We start from the raw sequence: 19,388 nt of genomic DNA on the forward strand, positions 1-19,388 counted from the left end.
ATACCCGAATTTAAATTCCCTGTGGGTAGACTCCCATATTAGCTGACAGGGACGCTTGTCTAAAATCCCTTAAGAGTACCAAAATCTTTCTTTTAGGACATGGCCCGTCAAGTTCACATTTACCCCAGACAACGGCCATACTTTGCACAATTGAACACCTACTTGCACAGGGTTAATTTCAGATATGTTTTACATTCATTGATTCCCTTTAATTGCTAGAGCTCATTTGCCTTCTAAATCCAACTTGGTCAAACAACATAACAGCTGCGACTTGTAACTGAACTCCAAATGTGGGAATCTGAAAAATACCCAGGTGGTACCAACATTTGCCCCCCCCCCCACCTCCAAAAACAGCATCCCAACCAGTGTGATAAAAGGAGTCACCCCTCCCTCGAATTTTTTGTTTTGAAAAATATCTATTTAGATGTAATAGTAATTATAATTTAGAGTGCTAAGAAACATTTTGGCTACAATATATTATACTCTTATAGTGGATAACGTAAAGTTCTAAATGACAATTGCGTAGGCAGTTGCCATGTTTGGCCACGATTTGGTTTTCTGCTATAATTTGATCTGCTAATAAAACTGACTGTTGCCAGTGTCACGGGATACCAGTAATCCCATAGAAGAGAATCCACTTACTGTCATTCAAGGTAAGTTTTAACTAGATTGCCATGCGATATTCTTCTATCTATCCGACTCACATTATCAAAGTGTGACCCAGGATAATACCTATACTTTAGCAAAGTCAAACTACAATCCTATAATTCAAAAGGCTTGAATCACTTCACTTTTTCACAGACTTATAACGACTTTTGTCTTCACCTTCCCTTCCCTTCCCCCACCCACCCTTCCCTTTGCCCACTAGAGCAAAATGTTAATTTTTATCCCTCCAACCAAGCTACAATATTTCCAGTGGGGGTGGGGTGGGGTAAGTGGAAAGTGCGATAAGGATTGTTGAGAATCCCAAAAGGTTGACCCCTTCCATTATTCTCTCAGACAGTCATTATCCAATCAGAAGCCGACGGCAGCTTCCAGTTGACTTATGATTACACCAAATTGGCACAAAGAAATTATGCAACTTTACTAAAAATGGTATGCCACACTTTTGGGCTTCTTGCTTGGGAGCATGATATGGCAAGGACCTTGCTGTATGCTGTAAGATGTGCCCCAAGTGCTGTATAAGATGTGTCCTACGGTAAGTGAATACAAAAACCTATTGCAAACAATAGTTAGGATGCACCTTGGAAGAGCCGAACGACCACAGATAAATTATGGCCAGGCATTTGAAATAACCATGCAGTTTTTTTAACATTATTTTTTGTAATCTGAATGCTGAATGATCCCCAGTGTTTTGTTAGGTAATTGCAGGATGGTACATTAAGTACTATAGCTCTCCAATTTTAGCTTTACATGGCCACCTTATCTATTTATTCTGACAAGAAGACGACACTAGTTAGAGAAATGCAAATTTCCACTTCATTAATTTTTTCCCCCAATAATCTATTCTGGTATAAATACATTATTGAAAACCACCTCGTAATAATTAATAAAACCATTTCCCTAAAGTTCCATGCAACTAAGTTGAACAACACTGTCATAGTCTTAGTTTGCATTCAAAATATTCCTTACATAACATTTGTGAATTGTTATTGGAGCACCGTATGCACCATGTAGGCCTGCTTAAGGCCGGTTTACACGAAACAATTTGTCGGCCCGATTTGTTCCAAGCAAATTTACACGCTGCTTTGCGTCGGCCGGCTTTTCTTTGCCTATTCAAATTGAAAGGATAAAAATCGGCCGTTTTAAAATATGACACTGCAACAGATTTTTAAGAAATCGGGCCGATTTTTAAATAAGCACTGACATTTTCTTATCAAATCTGGGCCAAATTGGGCTGACAAATTGTAATTCACCTAAAACGGCCGTTTACAATCAGTTGGTGCCTAGAAGAATTTTTTTTTTTTTTTTGGTATACTAACTAATTATTATAAATTGTGTGCTAATAAATATTCTATAACCCAAATTCAGCCTAGAATTAACGTTCTAGAACAAGCTAGTCTACAGTTAATAACATGTCTTGATAAAATTCATTAATTAAAAATGGCTGGCTACTTGGTGTTAAACAAGAACAATAAATAAAATTATTCTTTGTTTTTGTCCATTTTGTGTTAAGCTACATGTAACTTAATTATTTTGAACTTTAAACCAAAGAATTATTATTGATACCGTTTAATTGCATATAAAAGTTTCATCAAAGCTTTCGGGTTTGATACGAATGTTGACTCAGACATTGTGCCGTGTTTGTAATATTAATGTGAACTGCTGACATAAATAACAAATTTATTCCACAGTCACTGACTTGGCCAGGTTTCGTGGGCAATCAACCTGCAAAATTACAACACCATTGTAAACTAACATTTGAGAACACTCTTTATCTCTTAGAATATTTTTTTTAAATATATTTTTTTATACCAGTGCTGAAAGAATTCATGCAATCAGGGCTGTCATTAAGAGATGGGCCTGAAGATTCAGTCTGGTTGCCCTGAGTTTTAGCCCCAAGTTATTTTGAAAAATATTTCCCCTGAACATACCTCAAAAATTAGGGACAGCCCTAACAATTGCTTCATGTGTAACTACGATGATGTAAAAATTAGTAAGACAGTCTGACTTTTCAACGTTCTAAACAGCTATTTCATTACACTTTTCAGGGCTGCGATATATTTTTTCCCCTTGAAAGGACATGCATCCGACTAAGTCGCCATGTTTGATAAGACAAATTAACTAAAAAGGGGTCTCAGATACTCTGCGAGGCCAGGAGCCATGCGAGCCATTTCGGTTAGCCTAAATAGCGCATCTGGTTACGCCCTTTTTTAATTAGCACTTTGGTTAGCCTAAATAGTACTCTGGTTAGGCTACAGTTAGCTTAGGTAGCTTGCGGTTAGCCTTTTATTTCAGGGTGTAAGGGATTTCTGGCTTGCATGGCTCGCGAGTCATTCGAGCCATTTCGGTTAGCCTAAATAGCGCATTGGTTAGCCTACATAGCACCCTGGTTAGCCTACATAGTACTCTGGTTAGCCTACAATTAGTTTAGGTTAGCCTTTTATTGGGATTTGGGATTTCTGGCTCACGTGGCTCGCGTGCCTCGCTGGCTCGCATATTTTCCTAACTCAAAACAAAAGTGAGGTTGGACATCATATTACAGTACTGCTCGATAATATGTGAATCTGCTAATCTAATGCCTTGTCAAAGCAGAACATTGGTGTTTGCACTGGAAAGCAAAAAAAACGTTTTCCCGACATTCTGTCCAACCACAGTTGGAATTTCACCGGATATTGGCAAATTGTGGCCGGCCAGTGTCCCATGTCTGCCTGTTATTTACAGCCCTGCTCTTTCTTTTTCTTGTATGCAATTTATTTGTTAAAATCCATTACAATTAGGGTCTTTTTTCATTTTTTTTCCTCCAATTGAGGCCCTACAAAGGACCTATTGAGTGAGAAACTTCACAGCAGATACTCACGTCATATCCTCGCAGGACAGCGATGTGGAAAGACAGCAACTGAAGTGGAATGACAGACAAGATTCCTTGGAGACAATCAACTATCTTGGGTACTTCAAGAGTGCGGAAGGCATGTCCTTTCACTTCATCATCACCTTCATTGCAAATTAGTATGGGACGTCCCTACAAATGAAAAGGCACCCATGAAAAAAGTTTTAATAGCAGGGAGATTTTACCAGGACTGGCAAAATTCCTCATCTCTGTATTAAAAAAGTGACGTCATTTAATATACTAACTAAAGGCATTTTTGGGGGTCACCCAATACTTCGTGGAGTGAGTTATGTCATTGGATCTTAAAATGAGGATAGATAGCAGGTCACAGCATCCCTTCAAAACAATAGAGGTATTGTTCATTATGGGCAAAAGGAAAATCGGGCCTCCAGATTTCAAAAATTTAGATTACTTAAATATTTTTAGGACTTGCTATCTGTCACATAGCTCTATTTATCAAACTCCTTATATTCTCCTTGAAAAAAAAATCACTGACATCATTACCTGTCGTGCCGTAACCTGCTGTAAAGCATTCATACATTTCTAAAAGGCAAAAAAAAAGACACACAAGTAAGTTTCATGACTGTATCAAGCAGTCTTTGAAGGAGCAAGATGTACCCTAGTAATTTACTGGGTGACTTTGGTCAATTTTTTTACAAACCAACAATCATGAACTCTTTTTTATTGAAAAGGGTTACATGCATTAATTATAATCCAAAAACATCTAGTAGAGTTCAGGTACATAATGTGTGGAACAACTTACAAATTTTGAATCGTTCATGATTTAGTTACCATAGAAACATTAAGTTAAAAAAACATTCTTTGTTTTTGGGTGTAGTTTACTTGCTTGTATTGTGCTGTTCCAGAAAATATCCATACCTCCCCCCCCCCCCCACAGAGAGTGTTTTGGTTTAAACCCCTCCTCCCCTCTGAAAATTCCACTTCAGCTTTACACTTTCCTTTAAAAATTTTGGTCTTTAAACCCCCTCCCCCCTCTAAATTAAATTTTCAATGATCCTCCAAGCAGAGGTATGGATATCTTTCTGGAATTACACATTGTGAAAATTCTGCAGGGCAAGTCCAAATGCAGCACAACTTGTAAAGATTAAATACTAATTAAATTTATACTTCATTTTACAGCAAAAAAGGAATAAGCACTGCACTTGGCTACACAACATCACATAATTATCATAAATAAAAAAACACACAGTACAATGTATTTATCAACAAACCGTGAATACTGCATCTCTTGAGACCAACATAATAACAGGCATATTTTTGTCAACAAGTGCTAGTGGACCATGTTTAAGCTCTCCAGCGAGGATTCCCTCTGAATGCATGTAAGTCAACTCCTTGATTTTCTGTGAACAAGTATGAAGTGTACATGTAGTAGGTTTTGTTTAAAGTAAAACAGGACAGATTCAAAACATAACATGAAATTCTACCCAAACTGTAGACGGTTCAAAGTCCCCTAAATAATTTTCTGTGAAGTTGTGAGCTTAATATTTGAGCTCGAGGGGCCGTCATCTTGGTTTCTAAAGGCAAGCGAAAACTGCAAAGAGTGCCAAATGCCTGTGGGTATAGGGGCGCTGGGTGTTAATAGTGTGGGGGAGGTGGAGTGGAAAAAATTGGGGGACTGCAATAGCTTCACCCTGTTTCGGGTTCACGGCGTTAGTTGCGCCAGAAATGGCAACACCTGATTGGTCAAATAGACAATTGTGATCATTAGTGTTAGGGAGAGAGCTGACAACTACATTGTGAGAAATCACTTGAATCACGGTGGGATCAAATTTAAAAATCCTGGATTACACTTAGGGCTTAGCACTTTTTATGGAGTCAGACAACGATTAGTGTTCCATTGCCGTTCAAGATTCAAGTCAATTTTGCAATTGTACTGTACACATTTTTCACAGCGCTATATTTTTCTGCATGAAAAACTCTCGCAACAATAAGTTATGTTGCAACTGTACTGTAACAGGCAACCAATATGTTCATGTTTCTCAGATTTTGGCATGTTGGATTAATCTAATTAGTAAAGGTGCCAAAGTTGGGAAACACCCCTTGAACAAAAGATCGGAGTGAAGCTGTAACAGTCTCCCTATTATTCTCGAGCCTGCAAACCTACCCACGGGCATTTTGTACCATCCTCAGTTTCCACTTGCCTTCAGAAACCAAGATAGCAACCCCCAACTTAGGCATCGACCTCTACCACTTCGTGGAAAAATAGGGGATGTGAACCGCCCACCCAAACTGTTTGTGAGAACCAAAATGAAAATGGTAAACAACCATGACCTCCTTTACAGCTTACTCATACCTGGAAATTGACTGAGGTTCATGTAATATATCAAACACAAGTGACAGCGTTTCATCAGGATATCCAAACACCGAGAGAGAAAGAGAGTTGAAAATATGACGCGCAACGTTGTATTTTTGACAAAATTCGACTTGTTTGATAGCTTGATAAAAAATCTCGATGATTTGGTAAGTGCAGAATGCAATATGGAACAATTGAAAGTATGATGTTTTATATATGTTCGTGTTTATTTGCTTTATTTTACTTTCGGAAAAAACTGTTCACAGGCTACTTTCCCAGGTGTTCCTTACGCTAATCTTTGCAACCGTAACACGACACTTTTGTTGGTTTGTAACAAAATACTTTTGTCTTCCTTGAAAATGCGATTACATGAAACTTTTGTTTTTTGTTTGTTTTACGGCGGCATCGATGCCATTTGTTTAATTTAATTAAGTTACGGTTTAGACTGCACGAAAGACGATTCTCAAAAACTAAAGAAACGAATCTAATCAAAAAACATATTTTTCGACAGGTTTTTTGAAACGCAGTACAGCTAGGATATTTGTTTCCTGGTTGTCAGGTGTTCACGCCGAAAATCCCTGTGCAAGTTTTTGCATACCTAATTACGAAAGCGCTGTGAAAGTCTCAAAATCTAATTTAATTAATTTGCGGTTTTTACCTGGCGCCAAGAAGTCTGCAGCCTACCGCAAACACGCAGTACAAGCGATGTTTATGATAGTTCCAGATAACAACGTAGACTAATCTGCGCATGCGTTTGGTGTAAATTACGTTGAGTAGTACCACAAGGAGAGCAAAGGTTTTACTGAAACAAATATATACCTTGGAGATCCTCATATAAAAGTAACGTAGATGTGCTTCACGTTTTACTTGGGGGGTATGGTCAGGTGCTCCCACCCCAACCCCCTCCACAGGAATAATTAATTAATTGATATTAGTTAATTAATTAATTGACTATTAAAGTTTACACGTTAGCGCACTAGCGGGTTAGCGGACGACAGCCCCAACAAACCATCACAATAGTGCATTCTGCACTAAAAACTGTCTCAAGTGTTTGATATACCTTCTGAATCCAAACAAAAACTATGCAGTAAAAGGAGAAATAAAATCGTAAATATCTATGCTAATTAAGACTGGGTATCCAAACCTCCTTCTTCACAGTTATGGTTTTTTTTGTTTTTTGTTTTGAATTATTAATGACTTTGAGAATGTCTCTACAGGTCCCTTAAAATATTTACCAGAGCTCCTTCCAGGCAAGTGGCAAACTGGAATCCTCTGCCCATAACAAGCAGACTTTTCTGTTTAAACAATTCTTGTGCCAGTGACTGGATCTCGTCATCTAGCTTTAGAACCTCCTTAATGAGTTCTGTAATCAAATGGCAAAAACTTTTAATACATAATTCAAATATTTCTTTATCAAAGATACAAGATTTAGAGACCACGTGTCAGGAAAATCTACTTGTCTTAAAAGAGGGTTAAGCAAACGGTTTATGCGTGACATGTAAAATGGGCAAAAAAATTGGACTGTGATGTGTGAAAATAGCTAGAAAAGACGCATGATTTGTGAATTCTGCTGATTCAAGTATACCTGACAGATGAATTTGGTTTGTAAAATGGGATCACGACCCCCATTTGCTACCCTCCTTAAAGACATGGTGGCACTCTTTTCAAGGCCTGAAAAGGTCACATTTTGTCGAGAGGCATTGCTTGTATCAATTTAAAGCTCTTTGTTGCAGAATTAGCCATGAATTAAGTTCCAAATAATAGAAACACTAACAATTATGTAAAGAGAGCACTTTTAAACCTGAGAAGTGTGCTTATCAATTTAAAAATTGTATTTCCGCATTATAATTCACCTGGCAATTGTTTCATTCCTTCAATGATTTCCTTTCGTCTTTGCTGCATGGAGATTCTGTCTTCAGACATCATCAGGGCAAACATTGTCAGAGCAAGAAACTGGCTGGTATAAGCCTGTGTCCAGAACAGAACAGATTAATTAGGCACCATTAATTAATGGTGGAGTAAATTTAAAGTACTAACACTTAGTAAATTTCTGCATCACACAAAAGTTGCTAATATGGCCAGAGCTTATCTAGGTTTGTTATTATCTACCGGTACTTACAGGTCAAACATAATTGTCGACTGGACTGTTTATGTGATTGTATAACACTTTTTATTAGTAGTATTTACCTACCTTTGTGCTTGCAACACCAATCTCAGGCCCAGCATTAATGTGACATCCACACATACTCTCTCTGGAAATAGAGCTTCCCACTGGAAATAAAAAGTCGTATTATAAAGGGAGGTGCCATACACCGCCTATATAAATTGCAAATTCATTATAAAACACTATTTAATTAGTAAGTAATAGTCAGCAAGATCTAATTAAAATGGGCATTCTCTAGTGTGAATCACCATGGCATACAATGACAGACACCCAACCTGGTCCCTTTAATAACTGTTAATATTCAATTTGGTGGTACCTGTGTTTGTGATGCCAACAATAAGAGCTCCCCTCTCCTTACAGTACCGCAGGGCATTCAGTGTGTCTGCTGTCTCGCCTAGAAACATGTAATTTAAAAACAATTTACTTTATTTTACAAGCTTATGCGGGAGCAACACTTACTCACACACTTATTAACACCTATTCAGTGGAAGCGTGCAAAGAAAATGGATTTTCCAAGTTGTCCTTTGGAAAAGTTAGAGCCATTGTTTGCTAGTCAGAGGCCTTTATCAGTGATCTAACTTCATCTTCCAGCTAAAAAGACAAAAACTGTTGCTTGCCAATCAAGAAAGTTATGGGTAACATCCACTAGCCCTGGGCTATTGGACAGGACATTCTTTGCATGCTGAGTGGTGGCAATTAATCTATTCAAGTTCATACAGTGTATAATGTTGTTGTTCAATTTTACCCTTAGTGTTGTAGAATTTGGTATCTTTTTTTGTTCTGGTGTATGGTAATGTACGATAATGAACATAAAACAATGGAAAATACCAGACTGTACAGTACCAAGGGCAAAATAAAGTTACAACATGTACACAGAGGAAATGATTACCTGACTGACTGATAAAGAAACACACGTCATCTCGGAAGATTGGTGTCGACCGATCAAGGAAATCACTTGCTAGCTCCACAACGACTGGCAGCTCTGTTAGTTCTTCCAACAATTGCCTTGTCTATAATTGAAATGATATAAATTCAACAATATTATTGCAATTTCCGTTTTGTGATAAATGCATTTACTAGCTGGTTTTCAAACCAAGCTCAATAAACAACACTTGGGGCTTGGCTAATATAAGGTTTTACATTTTCAAAGTTTTCCACAAAATTTCTAGCACATGTATACTAGGAACAATGAATAACAACCCTGCTGAACACGTCATTTTGTTCCAGTAATGTGGCGGCAGCAATACTTACAGCTAAAGCACTGTGATAGCTTGTGCCGCATGCAATCATCAGTATCCTGCGACATCGGCGTATTGTATCAATGTGAGACATCAGACCACCAAGTCGCACTGGATCACAATGTTACAATTAAAAAACGAATACGTTAAAAAATAAAAATATTATAAATAAAAATGATACTCTGACCAAAAAGTTTATCATTGCCATTTGACATAAACAAAATTATGCTTGAAAAAACTATCATGGTTAAAAATAAAATCACTAATAGACAAAAGTTTATAATAAATAATGCACTCTTCTCAATCAACCAGTAATTAAAATTGGTTTACGGTTTACAGTTTTCCCTGCTGTCAATTATCTAAGCGGACCTCACAGGAACAGTTTACTTCAACCGAGTCAAAAGGTTACATATGCCAGCTGTGATTGGTAGCTTTCGATCCATTTTCTTTGTTTGTTTTTCAAGGTTGCTTGGTCGTCACCATAATCATATGATTGATGGCAGGAAAAAACGAAATCAAGCCAATTGTTAGTTGGGTTTTGAACTTCAAAGTTCGCATGTTACTGAAAATTATAATTAAAAGCTCATTTTTTTGGAAATGCCTAAAACTAAAACTGAAGTTCTAGATTGAGAGTAGTTGATGAAATCTGAGATTGAAATGAAACTCAGTAGGACTGATATAAATTTAAGGATCAGGTGAGAAGCTAGAAGTTAATCAAAATAATGAAAGTTTAATATTTAAATTATTTTACTCATTAATTGTGTCATTACCACTTCCAGACTCCATGTTTACTCGGCCTCTCATTGTGTTCACAACACTTTCTGGTTGTTCAAAGATTTCTTTCTGCATAAACGAGCTGTAGTTCCCTAATGAATTAATCAAAAATTTTCTATCAAATATTAATTAATTATCATAATTAATGATTTTGTATAAAATAATATAATCAGACTTATTTCCTATGGCTGTTAAGCCATTCAAAACACGGGAAAAAATGTCCAATGCTACACATCTTAAAGTTAATTTCATAATGTTTTGCCAAAATACTTGCTTTGAAACTTATTGTTTGCAAAGAAACAACACCATAGCAGCTTCATTGCAACCAAATGACTGCGTCTCCTGGGCATTACAAATATTAATTTCAAGTTACAAACAACCGAGACTAACTTTGAAAACCGTTCAGCCCAACAGTATTTCAAAAACCCATATTGCAATCGGTTTATCACTCTTCTTTATTTTTTGTCAATGCAGGCTTTCTTTTGTATTATTTTACTGTGTTATTAAAATGTTCCGGACGTCACTGTTCTAAGTGGCTATTTTAAATTTATATAATAATACTTTAATAACCTTAAATTTGGCAAAAAAAACCGGTGACACATTCTTATTAATGATAGCAGTCCAAATGTTAAATTTAATCAATTTATATGAACTTTGTACCTTTCATGATCTGCTGCAGTTCCATCTGCAATGTTTGCACTTCTCTGATAAAATTGTCGTCTGTTTCATCTCCACGCTTGATGCGATGGATTGACAAATCTGTAGTTAGGGACCATGAACATTAAATTATGTTTCTAACAGTTTTATGGTTAATTTAAACAGCTTTTGAATATTCAGACACTTACTTCCATTTGTGATGGCAGCCACGTCATCATCTTCCAGATAGATCACTCTGTTCGTATGCTCAATGACGGCACTGCGAAACACATTGAACTTGAGTTAATGTTGAAGTAACATCAAACCCAAGAAAGAGTGTTTCATCACATTTTGAAACTCCAAGAAGAGGGTTGAAAATACAGTGTAAGCACAGTATTTTTGATGAACTTTGAGGTGTTTGGAAATGTGATAAAACACTATCTTGAGTGTTAAATATATCTTCTCAATGGAAGCTAAAACTAAGAATTAAACAAACGTAGAAATCTATGCTGAGTAAGATCATGTATTGCATCCAAACCACTGTGAGTTATGTTTCTGATTTCCTTTGTTTTGCCTTGAACTTAATGAGTTTGAAAACTTAAAATCAAACTACAACTGAATCTAAACTAAGTAAACACAAATGTTAAACTATCAGTATGCAACATATTTTTTTATTTCCTTGTTTGCATTATTGTTACTGAATGGGGGATGCAGATTTGTTTTCTTTAAAAAAAAGATTGCAACCTTGGCTAGTATAATAGTTGGCCATCAATTGGTCAGTCAGGCACTGCATTTCTTCTTGAGTCAAGATCAAGCCATCTTTATTTACATAAAAACAAACAAAACAAACCTTGCATCAGATGCAAAGTAAAATTCAATTGGGCTGTCTTTGTTTGTAGCCAAACTTGACCAGGCGTCACCATTCATTGTGGCGAACATTGGATCCACAGTTTCAGTTTTATCAGATGAATCAGCTGCGAGGAATAATAGTAAGTAGGATCGTTAGCCAAGTAAAATCCACATCAATCCTATGAAGAAGCACGTGTCTTATCAGAATAAGCAATTTACTCTCTTGACCTACTTCTTATTGAGAGGCACAGTGACCATTGTTAATGGCTGGACCCCAGTACAAAGGGTCTAGGTTGGAGCCCTGGCTGGAGGCATTGCATTGTGCAAGGAGGCAGGGAAGTTTACTCTTATAGTGCTCTTATAGTGCCTTTCTTCTTACTAGAAATGGAATTTACTGCTGGGGGCAGTCCTGCAATGGACTAGCATCCCATCCAGGGGGGAGTTGTAGTACTGCTAGTAGCTGAATGCTACAGAAACCGGGATAACCTCTGGCAGTTGTATGCGCCACTAGGCTCAACTGTCAGTAGGCATCTCTTCTTCTGGCCCATCTCAGTTACATAATTGGCACCGGACCTCCACTTGCGACAAAAAATTTTGCAATACTAAATTTAGGGGAGGCAGGGCTTGAAAAAAGTGCAATCCTGTCATCTGGGGCAAGTAGCTTTTCATTCTCACTTGCCCGACTGGCAAAGGCAGGGCATCTGCCCATTAAATTGCCCAATAATTAAAAATAAACTAAGTTTTTTTTTAGCCCTGGGAGGTGAAAAATTTATCATTCAAGGTGGTTTAGGTGCTTGACTTCTTGGGTATAAAGTGCTCAACAGGTTTTGTCTAAGATTGCAGGTACAGTAACCTTCTTGTATTGCAAACGGGGGACCACAGGCAAAAAAGGTCAGTTGCTAAAAATGTTTTGTTGTTGTTTTACACCAATCACAGATAAGAACCAACCTGAACTGTAAACAACTGGTAATCTATCTGTCTTTAGAGGAAATTGACTCTTTATCCCTATGAGTAACGGACTGCCTCGCCTGAAAAAAGTCAAGTAGACAACAAGGGGGGACAAATTATTTAGTTGTTGAATATGTTAAATACACTACAAAACCATGTACTTGTGGTTTAAATTTATCTTTGGTTTAAAGCTTTTCAAACCAGTTTCAATTGATTTTTATTTCCCTTTATTTCAGATTATGATTATGAATATGAGACAATGAAAAATAAAAAACAAAACTGGTTTGAAAAGCCGGCGATAAATTTAAACCACAACATACAATATTTTCAGAAAATGTGTAGAATGCACATTGTAAAAGTTGCTTTCATAGAAGCATTTACTGAACTTTAGCTTATCTAATATATTATTAATATAATTATAAAAGCCATATGGAAACCAATCCCAAAATAAGAAGAGTGCATACTGCTAATCAGCTGCCAAAAGCACTTAAATTTCGATGTGTCTTAAAACTTCACTTATTGTAATTAAAATAATTCACTCAACATTATTTTTGTTAACAATCATCTGACACTAACCTGGTGGCCACCATTTCACCTGGGAACTTTGTACTTTTGATAGCAAGAGCAAATGCCCCTTCCTGTGAAAAGGAACGCCACAAATCAAGATCTACAACATAAGCAGTGCATCAGGCCAGAGCATATCCTGGTTTCAGTGGCATGAAGCGACTATGGGTACTTCAAATCTACTCCTCCATGGATGGGATGCTTGTCCATTGCAGGGTTACCCCCTAGCTTAAATTTGCTGGTACCCAAAAGTGTCTTACCCAAGAACACAACACAATGACCCCAGCCAGGGCTTGAACCTGAACTGCTTGATCCGGAGTCTTGCACACTATAACCATTAGGTCACCGTGCTTTCCTTCAAGAATGTACTATTTACCCGTGTATTAGTCAATCCGGTGTATAAGTCGTCCCCCTATTTTTGAGGCCAGAAACTTACTAAAAAAGGTTTTTTCATTTCTGGGTGAGAATTTTCTTGGAAAATTAACCTTGTCAAGGGCAATTTTTTGGACCAATTTTTAGGTAACAAAAAGGTTGACTTAAACACGGGTAAATACGGTAGTTGACATAAACTCCTGGTGCTTATATATTGTTGTATAAATCATGTTTCTGTTAGCATGATACCACTAGAAGTAAATTATGCTACTCTCCCCCCACCCCAAGGCATCTTCTGACAGGTTATCCTGGCAGTTTGCTGTTACCCATTTTATACCCCTGGGTGGAGTAGGGTACAATGAGAGTAAAAGCTAGTGCGCATTGAGAGCCCTTACCAGTTGTTTTATTGTCATCTCCACAAGTTCTCTGAAGTCTAAGTCTTGACCTTCCTTTTTCTATTAAAAAGTAAAAAATTTATTATATAATTAAATTAAAATTTTAATTAGAAGTTTTTATCAAAGTGGCCCAGTTCAAATGGTCAAATTGGTTTTCCTGTTAAATCTGTTTTCAACCTAGGTCAACTACCTGAATATAACACTCTTTTAATCACTTCAACCCTCCAAGTTAATTTTTTTTCCCTGAGTGGTCATTAGGTGACTGTCTATTTAGGTGAAGTTGCCAATAGAAAATGTGCCAACTGAAAAAGTGGGAAAGAAACAAAATCTAACTGCAAAATTTTTCCGTGGAAAAAACGCAATGAAAGAAACAAAAAGAATTTACAAAACCCAGAAATGTTGTGGTGCTGGTCCCCAGTAGGTTTTAATAGCAGAACAACTAGTACATGTAATTTTTCAAAGTGGATCCATAACATATAGAGCAGATATAATCTGGGATGATAGTTTGCTCAAGCTCCAGCAGTCCTCTTGTAATCACCAGGATGGCGACTTGTTCTACATTCTTAGTCGCCAGTTGCAAAATTCTAGTCGCTAAGGCGACTAAAATGGTTGTTACTTTAAGGGTGGCACTTAAAACAATGTTTACAGTTCACACTGTTAACTTGTGGCGCATAAGCCGTTAGGTTATGAATAGTACCATTGATAACGATCATCAGAAATATTTTAATTACCGTTTTGTCGTAGAAGTACTTCAACAGCTTTGGAATAACCTCTGTATCTGTTTCAGACTCAAAGCGAAATCCTTTGCTCTCCTGAAGTCAAAGTCAAATCAAAGGTCAAAGGCAATCACACGAAAAAAAGGCAAAACTTAGTATAATTAACTAAAGCTGAGAGCGCAAGCACAACAGTGAAGGGTACACATGCACCTGTAAGTGGCATGGAAAAACAGAGTTGGTTAAAGAGTCAAACACAAAGTCACGGTAGTTGAACAGTCAAAATAATACTAATTTAAGATTTATAATATTCATCATCCCAATCAATGTGTTTCTTACCAGAAATTTCTTTATATCTTTGTAGTTTGTGATGATTCCATTATGAACTACCACAAATTCTACAACCACAACATAGAAAGATTTAAACAATGCATTTGGATTTAAAATTAAATAAAAAAAACACAGTCAAGGACCAGGCAACTAGATAGAAATAAAAAATTAGATATTAAATTCAAATTTCAACTTAACCAAGTTGAATAAACAGCAAGCATTTATTCACACTAAAAACTGAGTGTGTAGCTTTACTTTTACTCAGGGCAGTACCAAATAGGTACAATGTACCACTGATGCATTATTACTATGCTTACAGCCAAGTTTTACTGTTAAAACTCTGCTGTTGTCAGGGGGGGACAGAGCTACATGTAGTTTCCATCATCTTGTGCTATAATGTTTGCGCAAAAGTTGAATCACTGAAAAGTGCGACCAGACTGCTGACGTCAATAGCACAAGAGGTTTCCAATGGAAACTAGCTCTGTAGCCCCTGACAACAGCAGAGTTTTAACGGTAAAACTTGGGCACGAAACGTCCCTTGTTGCATACTCAACTGGTAAGCATACATGTACATAGAAGGGGTGAGTTATTAATCAATGATGGTTTGAAAGTTTGAAAAAAAAGCAAAAAAGATTAAGAAATTGTTGCCAGGATAGCTGGTACCAGTACTTTTTCTATACGATCAAGTCATAAATTTAAATTTTTAAAACTGTCAAAAATCTCACACTTTTAAACATTATGATTCTCAAAAATGGCCGACTTCACTACAGATTTGTTGTACTGTTTCCATTTTGAGAAATACCTGGGTAACCATGGGACCTTACTGCCTTGGTTGTCTGTTGAACAGAAGTCTATTGTACTGCTACAGGGTATTTACGTAATAGTTATGCTGTAAAAGCAAGTTCCTAAGTTTACTGAGAAATCTTTAAACATTAATTGCAGACAAATACAGCCTACATGTATTTTCATGCCAATTTGCAAGTGGTGTGGCTTAGATACAGAATTAATAATCAGCTTAATAAGTGTTTCAGATAATATCTATCCTTAAAAGTAATTTTTGGTTTGGGAGCCACAGGTGAGTTTCTTTAATTTGCTTTTGGGTGACTTGAATAAGTTTGCTATCCTAAAAACTTTTAAGAGCTGGGCACCCAAGATTTCTTACAGTAGAGCCTTTGGGCACCCTGCAGTTATTCTAAGTGCTGTGGCGCTTAATCTATCATTCAGGGTACACTTTGCTTTATTTAAAAGATTTTCGCTTTTGAGACTCGCAGAATTTTGAGAATTTCTAGGAGGTGGTCTTCCATGTGGTAGGTATGGATACTTTCAGGAACCCTACATCATAAAAAAGCACACTTAGAGTTAAAGCTTACCATTTGATGCATCTGATCTTTGGGGATGACTGTTGACTCCACTTGGTTCACCATGCGTGGCCCAACGTGTGTGGGCAATACCACAATGAACAGAAAGTTCCTCGTCTATGTCAAATTCACTTTGACCTTGGAAACAAAAATGGAATTTTAAATAATTTACAGGATTTAAAAAGGCTAAAGCTGGGAATTGTAAGGCTGTAAATATCCGAAAGGACATGTCTGACCAAGTCACCATTTTGATCTGACATGATAAAAATATGGTTAGACATGACAGGCTAGGCTAGGCTGGGTAATGTAAGAAATTGGTTGTCCTAGATCAGAAAGTATCAAAATGTGACCACAATGATCAAGATGTTTTATTCTTTTTCTTTTCCCTTTTTGCCAATTTTTTTTTTCCTTATTTTCTGGCATCAATAGGTAAAAACCACCCCTTCTTTTAAGGAGGCTCACAACAGTTTCCAGCACTTCCAGCTCTTGTACTTTGATGGGTCATTACTACAAATATTTATCAGTTAACAAGTTGAGGCCATTTTCACGACATCACTTGTCACCATAGAAACAGTATAACCTGTTAAAAACACCCTTAATCTGTGCTTTAAGTTCTTAACCATATTAATATTTTTCTCAAAAATGAGCTCTGGTGACCCCAACTTTTTATTGCAGTAACTGGGTAATAATCAGCATGTTAGGATGCAAATTTGTGCAAAGCTAAAAGAGCCATCTTTTAATTTTCAAAATTGAATTTCCATTGTGCCCTGGCATCAATATTACCTTGGATCTCCTCCTGAAGAGCAGCAACTTTTCCTCGCTTCTTGACGATTCTATTCATTAGAGAAGAAAATTCTAAGTTATTAACAGGCTGCAAATGGATATACCAAACGATGGGGCAGATCTGAGTGCTGCATTATGGAGCAGTTCATGGAGGCTGAGGTTAATGATTCAGTAAAAGTTAATATCATGCGGAAATAAATTGATATCCTTTTTCTGTATTGGTATTCTGAACCGTGCCAACTCTCATTCACTAAGCGTGAGTTACACAGGCAACATTTGAAAGACATCAGAACATATTCAGCACTCTTTGGCAGTGCTTGGAAGTGGTCAGAACATCTTTAGAAATCTTCAGTAATATTTGAACTCAAAATGATTTGAACATCTTTGGAAATCTGGGTAATGTGGCAACTACACTTTCAAGCATTTGACAAAAGCTAGCAATCAATCAATCTGGAGTCCAGCATGCTAACCATCGCTTTGGCCATTCAGTAAGAATCTCACTCTGACTAGTAACTATATTATAATAATATTGACTTGTGTGTGTAGCAAAGAAAAAAAGGAATAAAAGAACCAATCAGCTGTGAGACGAATATACCACAAATCATCACTGACAGTGGTTAGATCGACTACCTAATTGAATGTAAGACAGTTTACAAAACATAGTCAAATCAAAGTGATCAGGGGGTATGTTTCTGTTATTTAGGCAGGGTATTGCTTCTGGACTTGTAACGTAACGCTAGCCCCCTCTTTCCTTGTTCTGGACCATATGGGAGTTCTCCCCCCCCCCTTTCAAAGGTGAAAATACACCCCCCCCCCTCCTCTCCATCTCCCATAAGGGACCTGTTTATATCGTGAAAATAATTAGATAAAATGTGCCTTGGAGAAGCTCTTTATGCCAATAATTATAAAAATTATAAAACACATGACAAAATAAGAGATTATTATGAGAAAATCATCATGAATCATTAACACTCAATGAAAATTAATTTAATGATAAATGATCGGCAGTCACAATAACAACTCAGTCTGCACTGACAAGCTAATTTGTAAAATCATGATTACCCATAGCATTTCAGATTCACATTTTTTTGTAAGGCCTATATCTATCTTAGCTTGTTTGTTATATTTAGAGCAATAATTATCATAATGATTGTTATCTGAATTCCCTAATAAATAATTACGAAAAAGTGCAAAATCAAATTACCCGGTATATTTTAAACTTGTTCAATTAATATATTTTTCAACTCGTTCACAAATAAAAAAGTTTGGCTTGGATTATAACCAAGTTAATACTAATAACTGGCTTAAGATAGTTAACCATTACATTTTGCGATTACTTCCGAAAATTCGCAGAAAAATGACGAGACCAAATAAAATCGTCACGAGACTAATACAAGACAACAATTTATAAGAAAAAGTTTTCAACATTCTTATCAACGGTTTGAAAATGACTAGGATACAGTCATACACAGAAATTATTTACATCGCAGTCCACGTAGGCAATCGCACGATGAATAAACATGAGAAATAACATGTAGGGTATAGTAGCGAGTGGACAACTGTAGCTAAGGGTAGCATAGCAAAGGTGAATGCGTTTTTTTTTTCATCGAGCTATGTTCATCTGAAATCAGGTGACTTTAAGAACAAGCAAGTTCCACTTAAAGAATTCTAATCTTGTCTTAAGTTTTCGTTGCTACCTTGAATTCAATTCAAGACCTCGGAGCTAAATTATACCCCCCAAATTTATACCCCACTGCACTGGGGAGAGAAATTCTAAAACCTGATGCAAGAATTACCTCATTTTTCCAACTCCATCGAACGCGACTCCTGAAGTAAAACAAAACCACGAATGATTTTGGGTTTACAAGGGCAAAACTAGTGACGAAACTACTGAACACAACGCACAAACCTGCAGAATCGTAGCCTCGGTATTCCAATCGCTGAAGACCACTGATCAAAAGTTCTAGAATGTATTTCCGTTTTCGCGGAACACAGAAGTTTAGGTATGCAAATATTCCTAAACAGAAGTAAAAAAAAATCCATCAAGAAACGAGAAAAAATACGCATTAAACATGAGCTCATAAGAATTTAAGGCTTAAATCGCAAAGCTAAAGCTTATGATTTTCGAAACGAAGAAAATATTTTTCTAAGTCATTGTCCCTAAGGACAGTCATAATATAAACTTTACACTTACCGCACATGATGAAAATTCAGTAACCAGACTTAGAAAACCTCTGTTATACAGTTCGCAAAATTTGAAAAGTGTTTGATGCTTTTGATGGCAAGGAAAGTATTTCGAAGAGGATGACTTTACTATAGTAAATCTTGTGAAGTCTGGCTGGGTTTCACGCGTAAGCGTTTGCCAATGTAAGCAGGACTGTGATTGGTGCAATTTTACAA

At 36.8% G+C, this 19,388-nt stretch overlaps 1 protein-coding gene across 1 annotated transcript; it reads right to left on the bottom strand.

Moving 5' to 3' along the window:
* Nucleotides 1–1,988: 1,988 nt before the first annotated feature.
* Nucleotides 1,989–19,346, bottom strand: LOC144650598 (glutamine--fructose-6-phosphate aminotransferase [isomerizing] 1-like). Its single transcript, XM_078510310.1, has 24 exons — nt 19,183–19,346; nt 18,898–19,005; nt 18,785–18,815; nt 16,989–17,038; nt 16,218–16,343; nt 14,857–14,915; nt 14,536–14,616; nt 13,805–13,864; nt 13,050–13,111; nt 12,474–12,553; nt 11,527–11,650; nt 10,886–10,956; nt 10,701–10,799; nt 10,037–10,132; nt 9,280–9,377; nt 8,918–9,038; nt 8,345–8,422; nt 8,056–8,135; nt 7,718–7,832; nt 7,100–7,227; nt 4,783–4,911; nt 4,055–4,093; nt 3,521–3,682; nt 1,989–2,388 (listed from the first exon to the last, which is right to left on the bottom strand). The coding sequence occupies exons 1-24, from the start codon at nt 19,187–19,189 to the stop codon at nt 2,344–2,346; spliced, it is 2,049 nt and encodes a 682-aa protein (XP_078366436.1). The 5' UTR covers nt 19,190–19,346; the 3' UTR covers nt 1,989–2,343.
* Nucleotides 19,347–19,388: the final 42 nt, after the last annotated feature.

Source organism: Oculina patagonica, chromosome 4 (assembly GCF_052425735.1).
Source record: "Oculina patagonica isolate OP01 chromosome 4, crgOcupat, whole genome shotgun sequence".
In the NCBI taxonomy this organism is placed as follows: Eukaryota; Metazoa; Cnidaria; class Anthozoa; order Scleractinia; family Oculinidae; genus Oculina; species Oculina patagonica.

Bases quoted from the DNA above. Each gene is read 5' to 3' on its own strand.
- LOC144650598 (XM_078510310.1), bottom strand. The intron at 10,957-11,526 runs GTTTGTTTTGTT...TGTGTTTCGCAG, and splicing joins TACTTTGCATCTGATGCAAG to TGCCGTCATTGAGCATACGA. The intron at 10,800-10,885 runs GTAAGTGTCTGA...CCCTAACTACAG, and splicing joins GGCTGCCATCACAAATGGAA to ATTTGTCAATCCATCGCATC.